At 42.1% G+C, this 19,543-nt stretch overlaps 1 protein-coding gene across 3 annotated transcripts in view; it reads left to right on the forward strand.

Annotated features, from left to right (window-relative positions):
- The window catches only part of LOC145358587 (extended synaptotagmin-2-like), a 210,131-nt gene that overhangs the window by 165,482 nt on the left and 25,106 nt on the right, over nucleotides 1–19,543 (forward strand). The window contains exons 13-17 of one of the 3 annotated variants that reach the window (XM_080212771.1): nucleotides 1,211–1,306; nucleotides 2,156–2,257; nucleotides 12,326–12,400; nucleotides 15,971–16,057; nucleotides 17,608–17,757. In XM_080212771.1, coding sequence (XP_080068897.1) covers nucleotides 1,211–1,306; nucleotides 2,156–2,257; nucleotides 12,326–12,400; nucleotides 15,971–16,057; nucleotides 17,608–17,757 — 510 coding nt within the window. Of the gene's footprint in view, nucleotides 1–1,210; nucleotides 1,307–2,155; nucleotides 2,258–5,082; nucleotides 5,146–12,325; nucleotides 12,401–15,970; nucleotides 16,058–17,607; nucleotides 17,758–19,543 lie in introns of all 3 variants that reach the window. The other 2 variants (XM_080212779.1, XM_080212788.1) reach the window with 2 other exon arrangements.

Below are 19,543 nucleotides of genomic sequence, written 5' to 3' on the forward strand. Positions count from 1 at the left end.
TAACGATATTTGAAAAAGTTATGTTGTGAATGAGATGCAATTGGGATTTAATGGTGTGCTAAGTCATAATTCCTGCTGAACAACTTCTCTGGGTCTGAAAATGAATTTTATATTTGTACATTGTCAAATTTCTTGATTCCATGATAAAATTTCCAGACTTTAGGACCATATATACTTTTTACCTTAAACCCATCAGTCTCACTTTATTTTGCTTCTGTAAAATTATCTTCAGTGTGACTTGCTGATCCATTTGCTTGATGACATTATTGTTTCAAGATGCTTGGCATTTCATACAGTGCTGCGCAACAGACTTGTAAGCAAAGTTGTAACACATAATGAAAAAGGACCAAGGACATGAGTGAACCAAATGTATTTTTATGACATTGGATGATATCCTATGGTCACCATTACAGAGACTAGCTTTCTATTTCAGTTTTATTAGCTGAATTTAAAAGTGGCCATGGTGGGATTTGAACCCATATCCACAGACAATTAACCTGCATCCATGGCTCACTAGACCAGATCATTACACCATCATCCTAAGACCTGGAATGTGCTGTCTAAGAGTGTGGTGGAAGCAGGTTCAAATGAGGCGTTCAATAGGGATTTCGGTTATTGTCTGAAAAGGAAGAATATGCAGGGTTATGGGGCAGTAGAAGAGGGTGGCACAAGGTGAATTGCTCATTTGGAGACCCAGCAAACACAACAGGCTGAATGCCATCCTATAATTCTGTGATAACTGGAGAACCATTTTAGCTGGCGCCGGGAAAGGTGAAATCAATACCATGGAGCTGGCTGAATCTTTGCAGGCAGCAGTCTTAGAGGTCAGTGATGTGCTGTCCCTTCAGTGGTGTGCTGTCTGGACCAATAATTTTTTTTCTACCTACTCTTCCTTGGTGTAAGGAGGGAGGATTTGCTAATGTTGCATTCACTCTGATCAGTGCTACCTAGAGAGGGAATGTCAATAAAAGCCTTGTAGTGGCCGTAACTTAATTGTGTTAGGACATCTGGGGAAAAAGTCTGATGGGCGTGATCTTACCTGCTGTTTATGCCACGCTTCCACTGCAGTGAGGTCAGAAAATTTGGCAACCAGCCAAATCTCTGTTCACAGCGGCGGGACAGGTGATAAGATTCTGGCCGATGTGTTTATGGCAATATGAATGCAGTATGCCAGCATAATATAACATTCCACTTGTTATTTATTTTCTAGGCTATGGCCAGCACTAAAGCAATTAAAGGAACAGCCAATGATGGGCTTTCCTCTGCTTTACTGATCATTTATCTGGACTCTGCCAGAAACCTCCCAGTAAGTGGAAATGTATTTATTTCTCAGAATCACCATTTTCTTGCAGTGCTGCAATTATTACTCATATATCATGATGCACTGTTATTTTTCTTCAGCTTTTTTTCACTGAGATATCTAACTCTGTTTTTAAGATCTTCTCTATTCTTGGCACATGGTCAGTAATATACTTGTTGAACATGTTCTGTCACAAATGCTGACAGTGTGTACATTTTTAGAGTGTCATGAGATATCTTCCTTGCTATTTTTAACCTTTGTTATACATTGGGTTCTGCTTTCAGGTTTCTGAGTGGACCATTGTTCATTTTTTTTTAACAAGTTAGTATTTCTGTGTGTATGTATTAAGTGTCAAGTGTTTTTGTTTGTTCCTGAACATGTTCTGCTGACTTGTTGTCTTTGAATGCTAAAAAGATAATTGTCAAAATGACTCTTTGCCTCGGAATCTATGTTTTAAGTCCCTTCCCTTAAAAAGGCACTTCACAAAATCTGCAATTACATTTCGTAATTTCCACAGGGAGCCTTTATCAGGTTAAGTATCTCAATGTGAAAATGTATGATTTTTCCATGTTAGTTCAATTTGATGTAAAATTTCACGCAGTAATTGAAAAGCCATGTTTCCTTTTCTTGTGCATGCTGACACTATTTGACAGGATTATTCAAATCCAAATTGTGCATTGTATAATATAAAATGTATGCAATAGCGTTAAATGTATTGGCTGCTATTTATCTCAACTTCTGGCTGTTATTGACTATAAACTGGCTGTACCCACATTCCATTCTGCCTTTCCCTACAGCACGCATCTGTCAACCCTATCACTCTTTGCTTTCTCTTTCACTTCCACCTTCCTTAAGAATGTCTACGAAGGAAACTTTGGCTCTGGATACTTGCGAGAAAGGAGAGCAGCAGGACTAGTCTTTTGTGAAAATACTAGCTCAATCTTTAGAGACTTTTTTGTGAGTGCTCTATTCTGTTTTTGCTTTTTTTCTGTGTGTGGTGCTACAGTGTGTATTGACACTCATACAGGAAGCGTGTACCTTATGTTTGGAGCCATTCTGCAGAGCATGTTTATTGTTTAATGCATGCTCTGATATAGAAAACTGATGTGCAATTCCAAAACAATCCCTTCTTTTTTTTTGAGCACATTGTCACTTGCTCTTCTAGGAAAATGATCTTGCACAGGCATATTAGTTACTAAGGGGAATGGGAGGATGGTTTTTAAAGTTTTAAAAAAAGTTTATTTATTAATCACAAGTAAGGTGAAATTCCCCTAGATGCCACATTCCGGCACCTGTTCAGGTACACTGAGGGAGAATTTAGTATGGCCAATGCACCTAACCAGTATGCGTTTCAGAATATGGGAGGAAACAGGAGTACCCAGAGAAAACCCAAGCAGACACCGGGAGAACGTGCAAACTCCACACAGACAGTGACCCAAGCTGGGAATCGAACCTGGGTCCCTAACGCTGTGAGGCAGCAGTGCTAACCAATGATCTAGTCAGGGGTAGAAGCCCCTACTTTGTTGCAAAAATTAAACACAGTTTCTAAAACAAAGATAGATTCACCTTGTTTGTACAAGGCATAAAGCAGAAAAAATGTAATCATTTTTGAGTGAAAGAGGAAAATTACCTGACTGCAACACAAAAGTGAAATTGGATTTTTTTGAGAAACACTCATTCCGCAGCCTTTTGTGAGAGATTGCAATCAAAAGTTGTCAGTCCAAAACATTAAATTCAGTGAATAGGTAACATGGTGTATATGGATTTTAGCAAAGCGTTTGATAAGGTTCCCCATGGTAGGCTACTGCAGAAAATGCAGATGCATGGGATTGAGGGTGATTTAGCAGTTTGGATCAGGAATTGGCTAGCTGATAGAAGACAGAGGGTGGTGGTTGATGGGAAATATTCAACCTGGAGTTCAGTTACAAGTGGTGTACCTCAGGGATTTGTTTTGGGGCCACTGCTGTTTGTCATTTTTATAAATGACCTAGATGAGGGTGTAGAAGGATGGATTGGTAAATTTGCTGACGACACCAAAGTCGGAGGAGTTGTAGACAGTGAGGATGGATGTTACCGTTTGCAGAGGGACATGGAGACATAGATAAGCTGCAGAGCTGGGCTGAGAGGTGGCAAATGGAGTTTAATGCGGAAAAGTGTAAGGTGATTCACTTTGGTAAGAGTAACAGGAGTGCAGAATGTAGGGCTAATGGAAGGACTCTTGTAGTGTCGATGAGCAGAGAGATCTCGGTGTACATGTGCATAGATCCCTGAAAGTTGGCACCCAGGTTGATAAGGTTGTTAAGAAGGCATATGGTGTGTTAGCTTTTATTGGTAGAGGGATTGAATTTCGGAGCTGTGAGGTCATGTTGCAACTGTACAAAACTCTGGTGCGGCTGCACTTGGAGTATTGCGTACAGTTCTAGTCGCCGCATTATAAGAAGGATGTGGAGGCATTGGAAAGGGTGAGGAGGAGGTTTACCAGGGTGTTGCCTGGTATGGTGGGAAGGTCTGATGAGGAAAGGCTGAGGGACTTGAGGTTGTTTTTGTTAGAAAGAAGAAGGTTGAGAGGTGACCTAATTGAGGTGTACAAGATGATCAAAGGATTGGATAGGGTGGACAGTGAGAACCTTTTTCCTCGGATGGTGATGGCTAACACAAGGGGACATAGCTTTAAATTAAGGGGTGGTAATTATAGGACGGAAGTCAGAGGTAGGTTCTTTACTTAGAGGGTAGTAAGGGCGTGGAATGCCTGCAGCAGTTGTGGACTCGCCAACTTTAAGGGCGTTCACATGGTCGGTGGATAGGCATATGGATAACATTGGAATAGTTTAGGTTAGAGGGTCATTAGATTGATTCCACTGGTCGGCGCAACATCGAGGGCCGAAGGGCCTGTACTGCGCTGTAATGTCCTGTGTTCTAAATCCAGGTTCATGTTGGTGCATGTGGATTTTTTTTTACCCTGCCATAGTTTTCTGAAGGAAGTGGATTTCCTTGGTGAAATCCATGAGCCTTTCAATATTTGCTGGTTTCCAATGCTTTGCCAGACTGACTTTTTCCCCAGTGTGTGAGTGCAAGAAAGGCTGCTTAACTTCGGGTGAGTGTCTCAGTCAAGCCAAACTATTCCTGTCCACACGCACAGGCTCTTTCTGGCAGTTTTCACTAAATTGCAACACGCTTATATGGATGAGAAAAGGCAATCGGCTCAAAATTATTCATCCATTAAGAGCAAACCCCATTCATCGCAATACCTAATCGTTTTCCATTTTCTTTTAAGGCTTTAAGTGAAAATAGATCCAGCTCCTTTATCGCTACTAATCCCACCTGTTACTTTGGTTTTACATTTCTTTTTTTTGAAATTGTGTAACTTGTAATCGTCACCTGCCTGCAAAAGGTAGTTGCTTTACCACTAATGACATGTCGGTGTTTCAGAACTTCTTTTTCAATCTTAAATTTAGTGACCCTGTTTTCAAAAAGCAATGATTGTTTGATTCTGATGAATTTCTAAAAAATTAATAAACCTTTGAATTTTAATAAATATGTTTAGATCTTTTACAACTTAATTTGGCAGGTACATTTTGGGTAACTTTGACCATTCTTGATACTAACTATGCAAAATGATTGCCGGGAATCTTTTAATGCTACACTTTTTAAAAAAATTCTTCTGTTTCATTTCAGTTCAATGATTTCTGGGTGGAATGTTATGCTCGTCTCTTTACTATAGCAGAATGCTGCATTGCATGTGCAACATTAATCCTCTATGTTCATTCTTTCCTGCCACAAAGCTCAATCCGTTTGAATTTAACCTTGATGGCTTGAGGAAGTCTAATATTTCCAAATCACTGAAGGTAATCTGATAATCATCTACAGAAGGCCACACAGAGTCGCACTGGATAACAAGGAGGGATTTGTGTTTTGTTTGGTTTGTGCATTGTTATGGTGAAAGTGATACAAGAGAATTGCTGCCAAATATTGGCTGATGTCATTCAGTTTATTGTCACTTTAATTTAAGTGCCTTGGGATATTTTATTACACACAAAACACTATACAAATTTAGTTATGTTTATTTCTTAGTGTCACATGTAGGCTTAAATTAACATTGTGATTGAGCTATTGTGGAAATCCTCGAGTTGCCATTAGTCCAGTGGTTGTCAAATGTTTTTAGTTGACGGACCCCTTTTGAATGGATTATTAATTATAGATCCCCACCCCAACCTACGTTATCGCACCATTTAATACTCGTAATACAAAAGTTGTGCGTGCGATGAGTGTTTCAATACTGCTTTTAAGAAAACAGATATCAGTGAGATAGGTTTGCAGAATTTATCTATCCTTGGTAGGATCCCCAACAGTGCAGTAAGAGCAGAAGGGCAGTTGTGCTTGGGGAGAGCAGGAGGTGAGGAGAGAAGGGCACACATCCGACCAGTTTTCACTCACTTTCTGTTAATTATGACAGGGTCGCCCTCGTCATCCACCTGTAGGGCTGGCCTGTGTCACAGACTCTCTGAAAACTACCATATTAGTTATCGGAATGGTAAAATAGTTTACAGTTCAGAAGGAGACCTTTCGGCCCATCAAGTTTATGCTTGGTTCCCTGCTGAGTGTTCCAGTCAGTTCCAGTCCTCCATTGTAACTGTAATTCCCTGTAGCCCTGCAAGTCTATTTTCTTAAAGTGCCTATTCAATTTCCTGTTGAGCTCATTCATTTTCTCAGCTTTCAGCACCCTTGTGGGCAGAGAGTTCTAGGTCATTACTACTCACTGCATTAAAAATATCCTCCTTAAATCCGTCTTGTTCAAAACCTTGGTTCAATTTTTTTGTGAATTTGGAATGACTCTGAAGCCATGTAGAAGTGGCAGACAGCACACAACTGCAGAATTACTGGCACTGGCAATTTTGATTGGTGTGGGATAAGATAGTGACCCACATCCTGCCCTCCTGACCTGGCTGGCTCCATTGTGGGGCTCAGTATCCTGCAATTTTTGTGATGTCCAACCAGGTTCTCCATGATTCGTGGTTCACAGCCTCTCAGAGCAGTTGTGAACCATTGTCTGGATTCAAAACCTTTTGAAAAGTGTGTTCAAGGATTATACCCCCCCCCCCCCGCCCATATCCCCTTCATTCAGCTCAGTGTCAACTCATGCCTACCACCCACTCCTTGGCCCTTTGTAATCTCCATGTTAACTCATGCCCTTTCATCATCCAGTATACATCAAGTACATATATATATCATAGCATCTCTACAATGCAGAAGGTGGCCATTTGGCTCATCAGGTCTGCATCGACTCTCCAAAAGAACATCCCATCCAGACACCCCCCCCCCCCCTCCCCATAACCCCATGCATTTATTACAGCCAATCCACCTAGCCTACAAAAATATTTGGACACTTTAGCATGGCCAATCCATCAAACCTGCACATAACTATTAAGCCAAATAATAACAGCAAGTGTGGAAATGCTGAGTTTAAAAAAAGCACACCCCTTCACAAAGCTTCTTTTGGTAAAAGAACTACTGTTCCTACAGCCCTACAGAAATGTGAATCAGGCAGCCCGTTAGAACCTTAATACTGGAGGCATTTACCAAGGCAAGTGCAGCGAATCAGGAAATTTCCTATCTCAAGCTAACAAATTCTGGCGGCATATATCTGTTTCCCAGTAAAGACATGTATCAATTAACTCCAAGGTATAAATGTGATGAATAACTCTGAGGTAGGAGAACATGAATGAGTTTGAGGGAAAGATGAGTTGGGAGGAGCTGTGGTGTTGGGCCATGTAAGTTGCTGATCTTGGCTTGTGGATTTTGTGACTTGAGTCAACTTTTGCGTTGACTTTGATGCTCAGTCCCTTGTTTTACGATGACATTTACCGGCATCCATTCGTCCAGGTGCAGTACTGAGACCAGCTGACACCTTGCCAGGACCATACACTACTTCACTGGGAATGATTAAGAAAAAAATTAGATGAATATCTATTTTTGGACAAACCCAATACAAATCAGTGACTTTTTGTGGCCTTTCATTATAATCAATGTTAATTTGCTAACTAATCTAGTCAATGTTAATTTGCTAACTGATCTAGTGAATGAATTAATGTGCATTAAAGAAAATCTATTAAGATGATGGTGATTGTTATTTATACATTTTCTGTCATTCCTGAAGTTATAAATAAATGATCCATTTATAGTTATAAATGCTGCAGAGGAAACTAACAAGTAGTACAGGACTTTTTCAGGCCTGTTATATGTCCTGAACTGGCACAGTAAGAAGTCTCACAACACCAGATTAAAGTCCAACAGGTTTATTTGGTAGCACGAACTTTCAGAGCGCTGCCCCTTCACTCACTTGATGGAAGGACAGCGCTCCGAAAGTTTGTGCTACCAAATAAACCTGTTGGACTTTAACCTGGTGTTGTGAGACTTCTTACTGTGCCCACCCCAGTCCAACGCCGTCATCTTCGCATCATGGCCTGAATTGACTCTCATTAACTTTTCAGTAACTGATAGTTGGATCTTGAACACAAGAATTTATAATGAGGCTAGCCTGTTCAATTTTGTATACAGGTTTAAAGCTATCCCTAAGCCAGTTGGTGATTTGAATCTGTAGCAAGCAGACTAGTTCTAACATATTTTATAAATGGAAATAAAGTCCCTTTTTCGCTTAAATTTTCTGCCTGTGCCACTTTATTTCAAGGTGTTGACCAGCACTTGAGTGAAATGAATGCACAGTAGCACTCATCAAATTTTTATTCGTGAGCTAGACTGCCAGCACAGAGGAGCCTTCGCAGATGTCTATTGACCTTGTCTTCATTTGATATTTCTCACTTTCTGGTTGCCAAATGGCAGCCAGGAAGCTTGTCTCCAAATGCAGTACCAGCTTTCCCCCCCACCCCACACAATTCCGAATTAAAAAAAAGTGACTGTTTTCTCTGATTTGCATTCTGTGTTCTCTTTCAACCTGAGAGAGGAGTATTTTAGAAAGTAGAACTTGTTATAATTGTAGCTATAGTATAGAATTAGCTAGAGCTATTGGACAGTGCAATACCTCACTTTTAGGGCACTGGTCTACATCTTTCAGATGAGATGTTAAGCTGAGGTTGCCTGATCCTCATGATCAAGGCTCATATAAGTACAAGACCACTGGGAGATGTACTGATCCCAGCAAGTAGTCAGTGACTTCAAGGAGGGGGAAAAAAACTGCCTGAAAAAAGATGGAGGAAGAAAAATAAGCGTTGACTAAATTGCTTTCCTTTCCTTAACTTAATAGAATTCTTGGCAGGGATTTACCACCTCGAGGCAGACTTTCAGATCGGCATTCTCCATTGGCTTTGGGCGAGATCATACAAGTTTCAGGCAGGCAAGGCAGTAAAATTCCAGCACTAGAGTCTAACAGGAAATAAATACTACTTCAATCAGCTCGCATTCTTCTTCATTTGATTGTGATTTGATTTGATTTATTATTGTCACATATTAACATAGTGAATGGTATTGTTTCTTGCATGCTATACAGACAAAGCATACCATTCCTAGAGAGTGCAAAATGTAGTGTTACAGTCATAGGATGTAGAGAAAGATCAACTTACTGCGAGGTAGGCCTATTCAAAAGTCTGACAGCAGCAGGGAAGAAGCTGTTCTGAGTCAATTGGTACATGACCTCAGATGTTTGTATCTTTTTCCTGAAAGAAGAAGGTGGAAGAGAGAATGTCCAGGGTGTGTGGGGTCCTTAATTATGCTGGCTGCTTTGCCGAGGCAGTAGGAAGTATAGACAGAGTCAATTGATGGGAGGCTGGTTTGCACGATGGATTGGACTACATTCACGACCTTTTCTGGTTGTATATTTGTATATCGGGTTTCTTTATTTAAGAAAAACTTGGACAGATACATGGATGAGACGGGTGTGGAGGGGTGTGGTCCGAGTGCAGGTCAGTGGGGCTAGGCAAAAAATGGTTCGGCACAGACAAGAAGGGCCAAAAGGCCTGTTTCTGAGCTGTAATTTTCTATGGTTTCTATGGTTTTGTAGTTCCTTGTCTCCTTGGTCAGAGCAGGAGTCATACCAAGCTGTGATACAACTGTAAAAGTCGGTGAGAGTCATGGCTGATATGCCAAATTTCCTTACTCTTCTGAAAAAATAGAGGCATTGGTGGGCTTTCTTAACTATAGTGTATCATGTAACTTAAAAATAATTAATTATTTCTGTACCTTCTGACTGTATATTGGCAGACAATTGAAGTGAACTTTCTTCAAAAGACAAACAAAAAAAAATTTGAGCAAGGTACTTTATTGGCGGAGTATTGAATATGAAAGCCAGGATGTCATGATGGAACTGTATAAAACACTAGTTAGGCCACAGCTGGATTTACAGTTGTGGTCACCACATCAAAGGAAGGACATAATTGTTCTGGAGAGAGTGCAGAGATTTCCAAAAATGTTACCAGGGCTTGAAAATTGCAGCTCTGAGTAGAGATTGGATAGGCTGGGGTTGCTTTCCTTGGAACAGAGGAGGCTAATGGGTGATCTAATTGACTTGTACAAAATTAGACAGGGTGGACAGGAAAGACTTATTTCCCATAGCAGAGGGATCAGTTACTAGGGGGGATAGATTTCAGGTGATTTGTAGAAGGATTAGAGGGGACAGGAGGAAAACCTTTTCAATTAGAGAGTTGTGGACATGGGGAATTTGCTGCTTAAGTTAGCGATTGAAGATGAAACACTCAGCTCATTTAAAAGGCATCTGGATCTACACCTGAAATGCTGTAACCTGCACGACTATAGACCAGATGCTGGAAAATGGGATTAAAATGAACGGCTGGTTTCTTTTATCTCTTTTTTTTTGTTTTGTCCGGTGCAGACACGACGGGCTGAATGGCCTCTTTCTACACCGTAACATTTCTAAGGTCCTACTGGATGTTTCTGATTTGTGATTGTAACAATTAATAACTATCTGAAAGTATAAAAACAAAATTTAATTTGACTTGGCCAGTGTTTGTTTCCTGACATTTATTTGATGATAAAAACCAAATTGAATAATTTGTTTAATGCTGCTTTCTCCCGCCCCACGCCCACCCCCACCCCCTTTTTCCTATTATGTTTCAGTTAATTTTCTTCCCTCCTCACCTGAAGTCATTTGATTCCTTGGATAAGTCCACGTGTTTTTAGCGTGCATGATGATGGCACTACATTTTAATTTAATTTAACTAATGAGGTACCATTAATGTTAAATGCAACACATTTTCTCTTGAATTTTAGATTACTTAACTCCAAACTACCTCAGATTGGCAGGGCCCACAGAATTGAGGTTGGATTACATTAAATGCACTTCCATTTAATGTAGGGCTGAATTTGCACACTTTCATTTCCTTCTGAATAATATTGGACAGTTAATTGCAATTATCATAGAATCTCTACAATGCAGAAGGAGGCCATTTGGCTCATCGAGTCTGCTCTGACCCACCCAGACCCGCCCCCGCATATTTATCCTGCTAATCCCTCTAATTTAAGCATCCCAGGACAATAAGGGGCCAATTAGCATGGCCAATCAATCTAACCGCACATCTTTCAGACAGTGGGAGGAAACCAGAGCACCAGAGGAAACCCATGCAGACATGGGGAGAATGTGCAAACTCCATACAGACAGTGACCCAAAGCCGGGAATCGAACCCAGGTCCCTGAAGCTGTGAGGCTGCAGTGTTAACCACTGGGGATTGAATATAAAAGTAGGGAGGTCTTGCTGCAGCTGTATAGGGCATTGGTGAGGCCGCAGCTGGAGTACTGTGTGCAGTTTTGGGCGCCGCACCTGCGCAAGGATATTTTGGCCCTGGAGGGAGTGCAGAGGAGGTTTACTAGGCTGATACCGGAGTTGAAGGGATTGAGCTATGAGGAGAGGCTGAATAAACTAGGCTTGTACTCGTTAGAGTTTAGAAGAATGAGGGGAGATCTCATTGAGACGTATAAGATGATGAATGGGATGGATAGGATAGAGGTGGAGAGACTCTTCCCGCTCAAAAAAGACAGTAGGACTAGGGGGTACAGCCTCAAGATAAGGGGGAGGCGGTTTAGAACGGAGTTGAGGAGGAACTTCTTCACTCAAAGGGTGGTGAATCTCTGGAATTCTCTGCCCGTTGAAGTGGTGGAGGCTGCCTCGCTAAATATTTTTAAGACGCGGGTTGATGGGTTCTTGATAAGAGAGGGGATTAAGGGTTATGGGGAGAGGGCGGGAAAGTGGAACTGAGCCACGACAGATTAGCCATGATCTTATTGAATGGCGGGGCAGGCTCGAAGGGCTAGATGGCCTACTCCTGCTCCTATTTCTTATATAAGGACATAAGAATGTTCTTATGTCCTTATCGTGCCGTCCCATGAAATAAATCAAACCAGCCCTGCAAATTAAGGGCCATTTGCAGATTCTTCAACAAACTTAATGCTGTGTACTTTTAACTGCAGCACACTGAAGCATCAACAAGCAGTGCTGAGGAACAGAGGAGTTCTAGTTCAAATACTGTTATTCAGTGCCAATCCTAAACCGGGGCAAGCTGCTATGTGGTGGCTCTGCTCACGGGCAGAGTTATATCTAGTCTGTTCTCATTTACTTTCTAATGGTTAGCTCAGAACTCCTTTCATGCGTGTTGTGTGTCTTGAAGTGAGTAGAAAAAAAAGCTAAAATTATGTTGGAAATGTTTCATTTTGATGCATTGGAAAAAATTTTTAATTCCTCCCTAGTAATATGCCAGTTACTTCTGTAGTTTGTTACATAAGTGCTTCCAACTGTACCATCCTAATCCATTTCAGATCCTTGAAACAGGAAGGAAATTTTAGGTAAGTTTCAGATCCTAAATGGAATACTTTGTATCCGTCGAGTATTAAGTAGATAAGAGCCGGAATTCTTCGGCCGTTCACGCCAGCGGGATTCTCTGGTCCCACCGGCAGCGAACGGCACGCAGCCTTCCACCATCAAGAAACGTGGTTGGGAGGCCGGAGAATCGCTCCCAAGATTTTATGACTTCTTGGCTGACTTTGAGGTTTTTCATCTTCTTACAGTTTGCGAAGAAAATGAACAGTGAGCCTAATCCATTTGTTCAGCTATCAGTGGGACATACCACATTTGAAAGTAAGGTAAGCAGCCCTTATTCTGATCTTGGAGTCCCAATTTTAGATGATAACAAGGCCTGCATTTATTTTGACAAATAAAGTCAAATTCTATAGCATTCACAGTTTGGTCCTTTTTCTCCAGGTCTGTGAAAAATCACAATGGCAAAAGGAGGCTCTTAAATGGATATTAAGTGGCCAAATATGGTCCTCAATTGACCCAAAGATCCACCTAATATCTCCCCATTGTGGGTAAAATGCCTCCCAGTTGGGCAGGTTGACAGTGGACATGGTGCTGCTGCTCTGGGACCCAGTTTTATGCCCCCTCCCACCAGGCAACCCGAATCTGGAGTGTTGTAAAAATTCAGCTCCATGTCTGTTATCCCATGCTCGCTGATCGTCATTGGCTGCAGGTCTGGCAATGCCTCAAATTTAAAGTTCTCATTTTTATTTTCAGATTCCCCCATGATCTTTTCCCTTCCTATTGTTGCAACCTCTCCAACAGTCTTCCAAATCTGACATCTTAAGCATCCCCAGTTTTCAGTCATCTGACTGGTGCCCCACACAATCATTTGCTGCTTCCTTTTACTGTTGACTGTATCCTCCCTGCTCACGATGGGCAGGATTTTGTCCCCCTTACCGCTCCACCACAGTCAGCGCCCTCCCCACTGTCCCTTGCCCTCACACACCTGTGGCTCTCAGCAATCCAAGGCTTCTGGTGGGTGAAACACTGGCACCTGCCTTAGCTCCTGGTGGCGTTGAAAGGCAATGGAGAGCCGTCAGCTTCTGATTGGCCAGCAGCTGCTGGCGGGTGATGGGGGTGCCATGGGTGGTGGAGTGGAATTTTCGATCCCAGAATTCTAGCTCCCAGTGAAAGCCCTCCACTGGCTAGTGAAGTGTCTGATGGGAAATTAAGAACAAAGAAAATTACAGGACAGGAACACGCCCTTCAGCCCTCCAAGCCTGCGCTGACCATGCTGCCCGACTGAACTAAAACCTCCTACCCTTCCAGGGACCATATCCCTCTATTCCCATCCTATTCATGTATTTGTGAAGATGCCCCTTAAAAGTCACTGTCGTATCCACTTCCACTGCCTCCTCTGGCAACAAGGTCCAGGCATCCACTACTTTCTGTGTAAAAAATCTGCCTCATACACCTCGTTTAAATCTTGCCCCTTGCACCTTAAACCTATGTCCTCTCGTAATTGACACTTCCACCCTGGGAAAAAGCTTCTCACTATCCACTCTGTCCATGCCCCTCATAATCTTGAAGGCTTCAACCTCCATTGTTCCAGTGAGAACAAACCAAGTTTCTCCAACCTCTCATAGCTAATGCCCTCCATACCAGGCAACATCCTGGTAAATCTCTTCTGTACCCCCCTCCAAAGCCTCCACATCCTTCCGGTAGTGTGGTGACCAGAATTGAACATAAGAAATAGGAGCAGGAGTAGGCTATCTAGCCCTTCAAGCCTGCCCCGCCATTCAATAAGATCATGGCTGATCTGAAGTGGATCAGTTCCACTTTCCCGCTTTCTCCCCATAACCCTTAGTTCCCTTGTCTATCAGAAATCTATCTACCCGTGACTTAAATATATTCAACAAGGTAGCCTCCACCACTTCAATGGGCAGAGAATTCCAGAGATTTACCACACTTTGAGTGAAGAAGTTCCTCCTTAACTCCAATCTAAACTGCTCCCCCCCCCACTTTATTTTGAGGCTGTGACCTCTAGTCCTGCTATCCTTTCTAAGCAGGAAGAATCTCTCTACCTCTACCCTATCTATCCCCTTCATTATCTTAAGATCTCCCCTCAGCCTCCTAAACTCCAACGAGTACAGACCCAGTCTATTCAATCTCTCTTCATAGCTAACCCCATCATCTCCGGTATCAGCCTAGTGAACCTTCTCTGCACTCCCTCCAAGGCCAATATATCCTTCCGCAAGTGCAGGGACCAAAACTGTACACAGTACTCCAGCTGTGGCCTCACCAGTACCCTGTACAGTTGCAGCAAGACCCCCCTGCTTTTATATTCTATCCCCCTCGCTATAAAGGCCAACATTCCATTCGCCTTCTTGATCACCTGCTGCACCTGCAGACTGGGTTTTTGCGATTCATGCACAAGGACCCCCGGGTTCCTCTGCACCGTAGCATGCTGCAGCTTTTTGCCTTTTAAATAATAATCCCTCCTACTATTACTTCTACCAAAGTGGATAACCTCACATTTGCTAACATTATACTCCATCTGCCAGGTCCTCTCCCACTCACTTAGCCTATCCCGATCCCTCTGCAGGCTTTCCACACCCTCCATGCAATTTGCTTTTCCACTCATCTTCGAGTCATCAGCAAATTTTGTTACAATTGTAAATTGAACACTATATTCCAAGTGAGGCCTACCTAAGACTCTATAAAGTTGCAAGATGACTTGCCAATTTTTAAACTCAATGCCCTGACCAATGAAGGCAAGCATGCCATATGCCTTCTTGACTACCTTCTCCACCTGCATTGCCACTTTCAGTAACCTATGTATCTGTATACCCAGATCCCTTTGCCTATCAATACTCTCAAGGGTTCTGCCATTTGGTGTATATTTCCTATTGTATTAGACCTTTCAAAATGCATTACCTTACATTTGTCTGGATTAAACTCCATCTGCCATCTCTCCGCCCAAATCTTCAATTGATCTATATCCTGCTGTATCCTCTGATGGTCCTCATCGCTATCCGCAAATCCACCAACCTTTGTGTCATCTGCAGACTTACTAATCAATCCAGTTACATTTTCCTCCAAATCATGTATATGTAACAAACAGCAAAGGTCCCAGCACTGATCCCTGAGGAGCACCACTTGTCATAGTCCTCCATTGCTACCCTCTGCCTTCTTTGACCAAGATGTGGATGTGCTGGCGTTGGACTGGGGTAAACACAGTAAAAAGTCTGACAACACCAGGGTTAAGTCCAACTGATTTATTTGATAGTACACTCACTAGCTTTCGGGTTAGTCCCTTCGCCAGGTGAATGGACTAACCCAAAAGCTAGTGAGTGTACTATCAAATAAATCGGTTGAACTTAAACCTGGTGTTGTCAGACTTTTTCTTTGACCAAGCCAGTTTTGTATCCACCTTGCCAGCTCACCTCACTTAAGTAGAGACAATGGGCAGGACTCCAGGCTGCCCTCTGTGTGGCCGGCAATGAGATATGCCCTTTCTAAAAATATTTATTGTCTGTGTGATGTACAGAAGGTACAATATACCTGTCTCCATTCAACTGCAAAGTGGTCTGCAGGAACGTTCACCTGACATTCGTGACACAAACCAATGTTATTGAGTTGTCTGTTACTTAGAATCAGGGATTCCTCAAAATATTTTAATACACCCTATTGAAATTTAACACTCATACAAATAAATTCTGAGTGGTTCATTGATATCTGAATCCAATGATTTGATGATGACTAACTTGGGCACAGTTCTGACAGTGTATTACAAGCTAGATATTTTTAATAGCAGACTACACGAAAATTGTTTGCAATTCATATACTCTGGGTGGGACATCAGTGAGGTACTGGCTTATTTATCACTTTGTCTTGGCCATCCTCATTTACAGATCCGATACCAGACCACAGAACCTGTTTGGGAAGAAGCATTTATTTTCCGCATCCATAATCCGCTGACTGTGGACCTGGACATTGAGGTAGTGGACTTAAAAATAGTCTGTTTGATGCACAGGTTCTTATTGTATTATGTTACTTCTTGTTAACCAACTATCCGAACCAACACTTTAGGAATGGCTGTTGAGGTTTGCAGCAGGAAACCAAGATGCAACTTCCTAGATTTGTGTGGATGACATGTACTGTATGTTAAATCTTTTCAGAATAGCTGTGCAAACCCGAAAAATGTATGAACGTGACCATTTAAACCAGAATTGGAGAAGTTAATAGTCATGAGTCTGATCAGTAACAATGAGCTGGCTTGTAAACAGCTTTTAGTAGAGGAAATGATATTTGTTTTAATGTGATGTAACAGATTAAGAATCTTTTAAACAAAAAGAAATAATTTCTTCTCCTGATAAGTGACAGTTGTTGGATGTGGACAATGCCTGAAGGTATTGATACAACTCAAATGGACTTAAAGAATGGAATGATTCTCTCAGGGCTCCAGGAGATCACATCAATGGAGTTTAGGTGAAAAGTGTCACTCCCTCCTAATACCTGCTGCCCTCATTAAATTCCACCCATAGTTTCATGAAATGCAAATTCATTATCTAACCACTATTGCCGAGAAGTGCGTAGAATTACATTCCAACAACTCCATTCTAAATTGCCCCTTGGTGTCAGGGGTACTAGCTAGGGTAAATGCATGGATTATGGGGATAGGGTGGGATTGTGGTCAGTGCAGACTCAATGGGTATAATGGCCTCCATCTGTCATTCTATGATTCTACTGATGCTTAACTGTTAGAACGGGTGTAGAGTTGTTTAACATTGTTTTGGCTGTTATACCTGGTTGGACATACCCTTTTCTGCCAAAAATGCAAGGTATTCTGTCTGCTTCAGATCTTCGTCAGTGACAGTTTGTAATCCCAGTAGCTAGGAGATTTGCTTTAGTTTATTGTTAATAAGTTTATGTTATTATTGTCACAAGTAGACTTACATTAATATTGCAACTAAGTTACTGTGAAAATCTCCTAGTCGCCACCCTGCAGCACCTCTTCGGGTACACTGAAGGAGATTTTATCATGGCCAATGCACTTAACCAGCACATCTTTCGAACTATGGGAGGAAACCAGAGCACCCAGAGAAAATCCATTCAGACAATGCAGACTCTGCACTGACTGTGACCCTAGCAGGGAATTGAACATCGGTCCCTGGTGCTGTGAGGCAGCAGTGCTAACCACTGTGCCACCATGCTGCCCTGTATGTGTCATACTCGTTTTAAAGAGAATCATAGAGTCATACAGTGCAGAAGAGACCCGTCAGCCCATTGAGTCCACACCAACACATTAGAAACATCCCACCATTCCATTTACCCTATCTAGCTCTGTTGCTGCTTGTGTGGAATTGCATAGCTCTTATGTAGCTGCAGAAATTGGAAATGATTGTGCCCACTATCCTGGTGGGATTCACTCATAGAATCGGAGCAGCCTGAAGTGCAAAATCATAGTATAGTTTTGTTGTTTATGTCTGATTATTTGTTGCTTAGTGCTTTTGGAAATTCACTGTTTGTGTTGTATTGTTTTTTTCAGGTTAAAGATGACCATCACCAGTGCACGCTAGGTTCATTTAACCTACCTCTTAAACAGTTGTTAGAAGCTGAAAACCTAACTATGGACCAGCGATTCCAATTAAACAAATCGGGTCCCAGCAGCACTCTCAAGTTGAAGATGATGCTTAGAGTACGTGGGAACAGTGCCATTATATCTTCCTAAGCAAAAGGCTATGTTCCGTTTTCTCCGGTTAAGGCTGTTGAATTAAAATAGTGACCAACTTCTGCAAAAGTGAAATTGCTTTCAGAAACCAATCATCTTGTATTCAACTACAAAACTTAGTATTCCTGTTGTGTTAATTCCCTAAATGAAATAATTCATTGACAATGCTATGACATTTTAAGAACGTAAGAAATAGGAGCAGGAGTAGGCCATCTAGCCCCTCAAGCCTGCCCCGCCATTCAATAAGATCATGGCTGATCTGAAGTGGATCAGTTCCACTTTCCCGCTTTCTCCCCATAACCCTTAATTCCCTTGTCTATCAGAAATCTATCAACCCAAGACTTAAATATATTCAATGAGGTAGCCTCCACCACTTCAATGCGCAGAGAATTCCAGAGATTCACCACCCTTTGAGTGAAGAAGTTCCTCCTCAACTCCGTTCTAAACTGTCCCCACCTTATTTTGAAGCTGTGCCCTCTAGTTCTGTTTTCCTTTCTAAGCGGGAAGAATCTCTCCACCTGTACCCTATCTAGCCCCTTCATTATCTTGTAAGTCTCTATAAGATCCCCCCTCAGCCTTCTAAACTCCAACGAGTACAGGCCCAGTCTATTTAATCCTGCCTCATGAGCTAACCCCCTCATCTCCAGTATCAGCCTGGTGACTCTTCTCTGTACTCCCTGCAAGGCCAATATATCCTTACTCAAATGCGGGGACCAAAACTGCACACTACTCCAGTTGCGGCCTCACCAGTACCTTGTACAGTTGCAGCAAGACCTCCCTGCTTTTATATTCTATCCCCCTCACTATAAAGGCCAACATTCCATTGCCGCCTTGATCACCTGCAGACTGGGTTTTTGCGATTCGTGTACAAGGACCCCCAGGTCCCTCTGCACCGTAGCATGCTGCAGCTTTTCACCCTTTAAATAATATTCCTTCCCACTATTATTTCTACCGAAGTGGATAACCTCACATTTGCTAACGTTATACTCCATCTGCCAGGTCCTCGCCCACTCACTCAGCCTATCCAGATCTCTCTGCAGACTTCCCGCGTCCTCCACGCAATTCACTTTTCCACTCATCTTCGTGTCATCAGCAAATTTTGTTACCCTACACTCAGCCCCCTCCTCCAGATCGTCTATGTGTATGGTAAACAGTTGAGGCCCCAGCACCGATCCCTGCGGCACGCCACTAGTCACCAACTGCCAACCAGAAAAGCATCCATTGATTCCAACTCTCTGCTTTCTGTTAGATAACCAATCCTCAATCCAATTAATAGCAGGTTTGACTATTTCAACTTGATAAAGGTTTCCTCTAGAATATGATTTTTTTTAAATATATTTTTATTCGAGTTTTTCGTGTTACTAATAACGCAACATACCAGTACAGCATGATCATTTCTCCATATGTGAATATAGAGAAAAACAAGGGGACACCAAGTTCAGCTTGTTCATTATACCTGGTGCTTCCATTTATACAAGGAAAGTTGAAAGGACGAGTGAGCAGATAAAGCCATGGAAACATGGTAAAATGCTGCACATCTTCATGTGCAGATATTAAAGGCAGTGCCAAATAGCTAATGGAAAACCTCGTAGGAGCAAGTCAGACATTACAGAACCTATATAGGTGAGATAGGGACTGCACACTTTTCAGAATGCATCCAATTTGAATTGGAGTACACAGATTAGGAATTTCATTGGGATAGATTCCATGATAATTTTATGCCCATTCTGAATTGAAGGAGACTTATTGCTAA

Source organism: Carcharhinus amblyrhynchos, chromosome 2, assembly GCF_965287045.1.
Source record: "Carcharhinus amblyrhynchos chromosome 2, sCarAmb.v2.hapA, whole genome shotgun sequence".
Taxonomy (NCBI): Eukaryota; Metazoa; Chordata; class Chondrichthyes; order Carcharhiniformes; family Carcharhinidae; genus Carcharhinus; species Carcharhinus amblyrhynchos.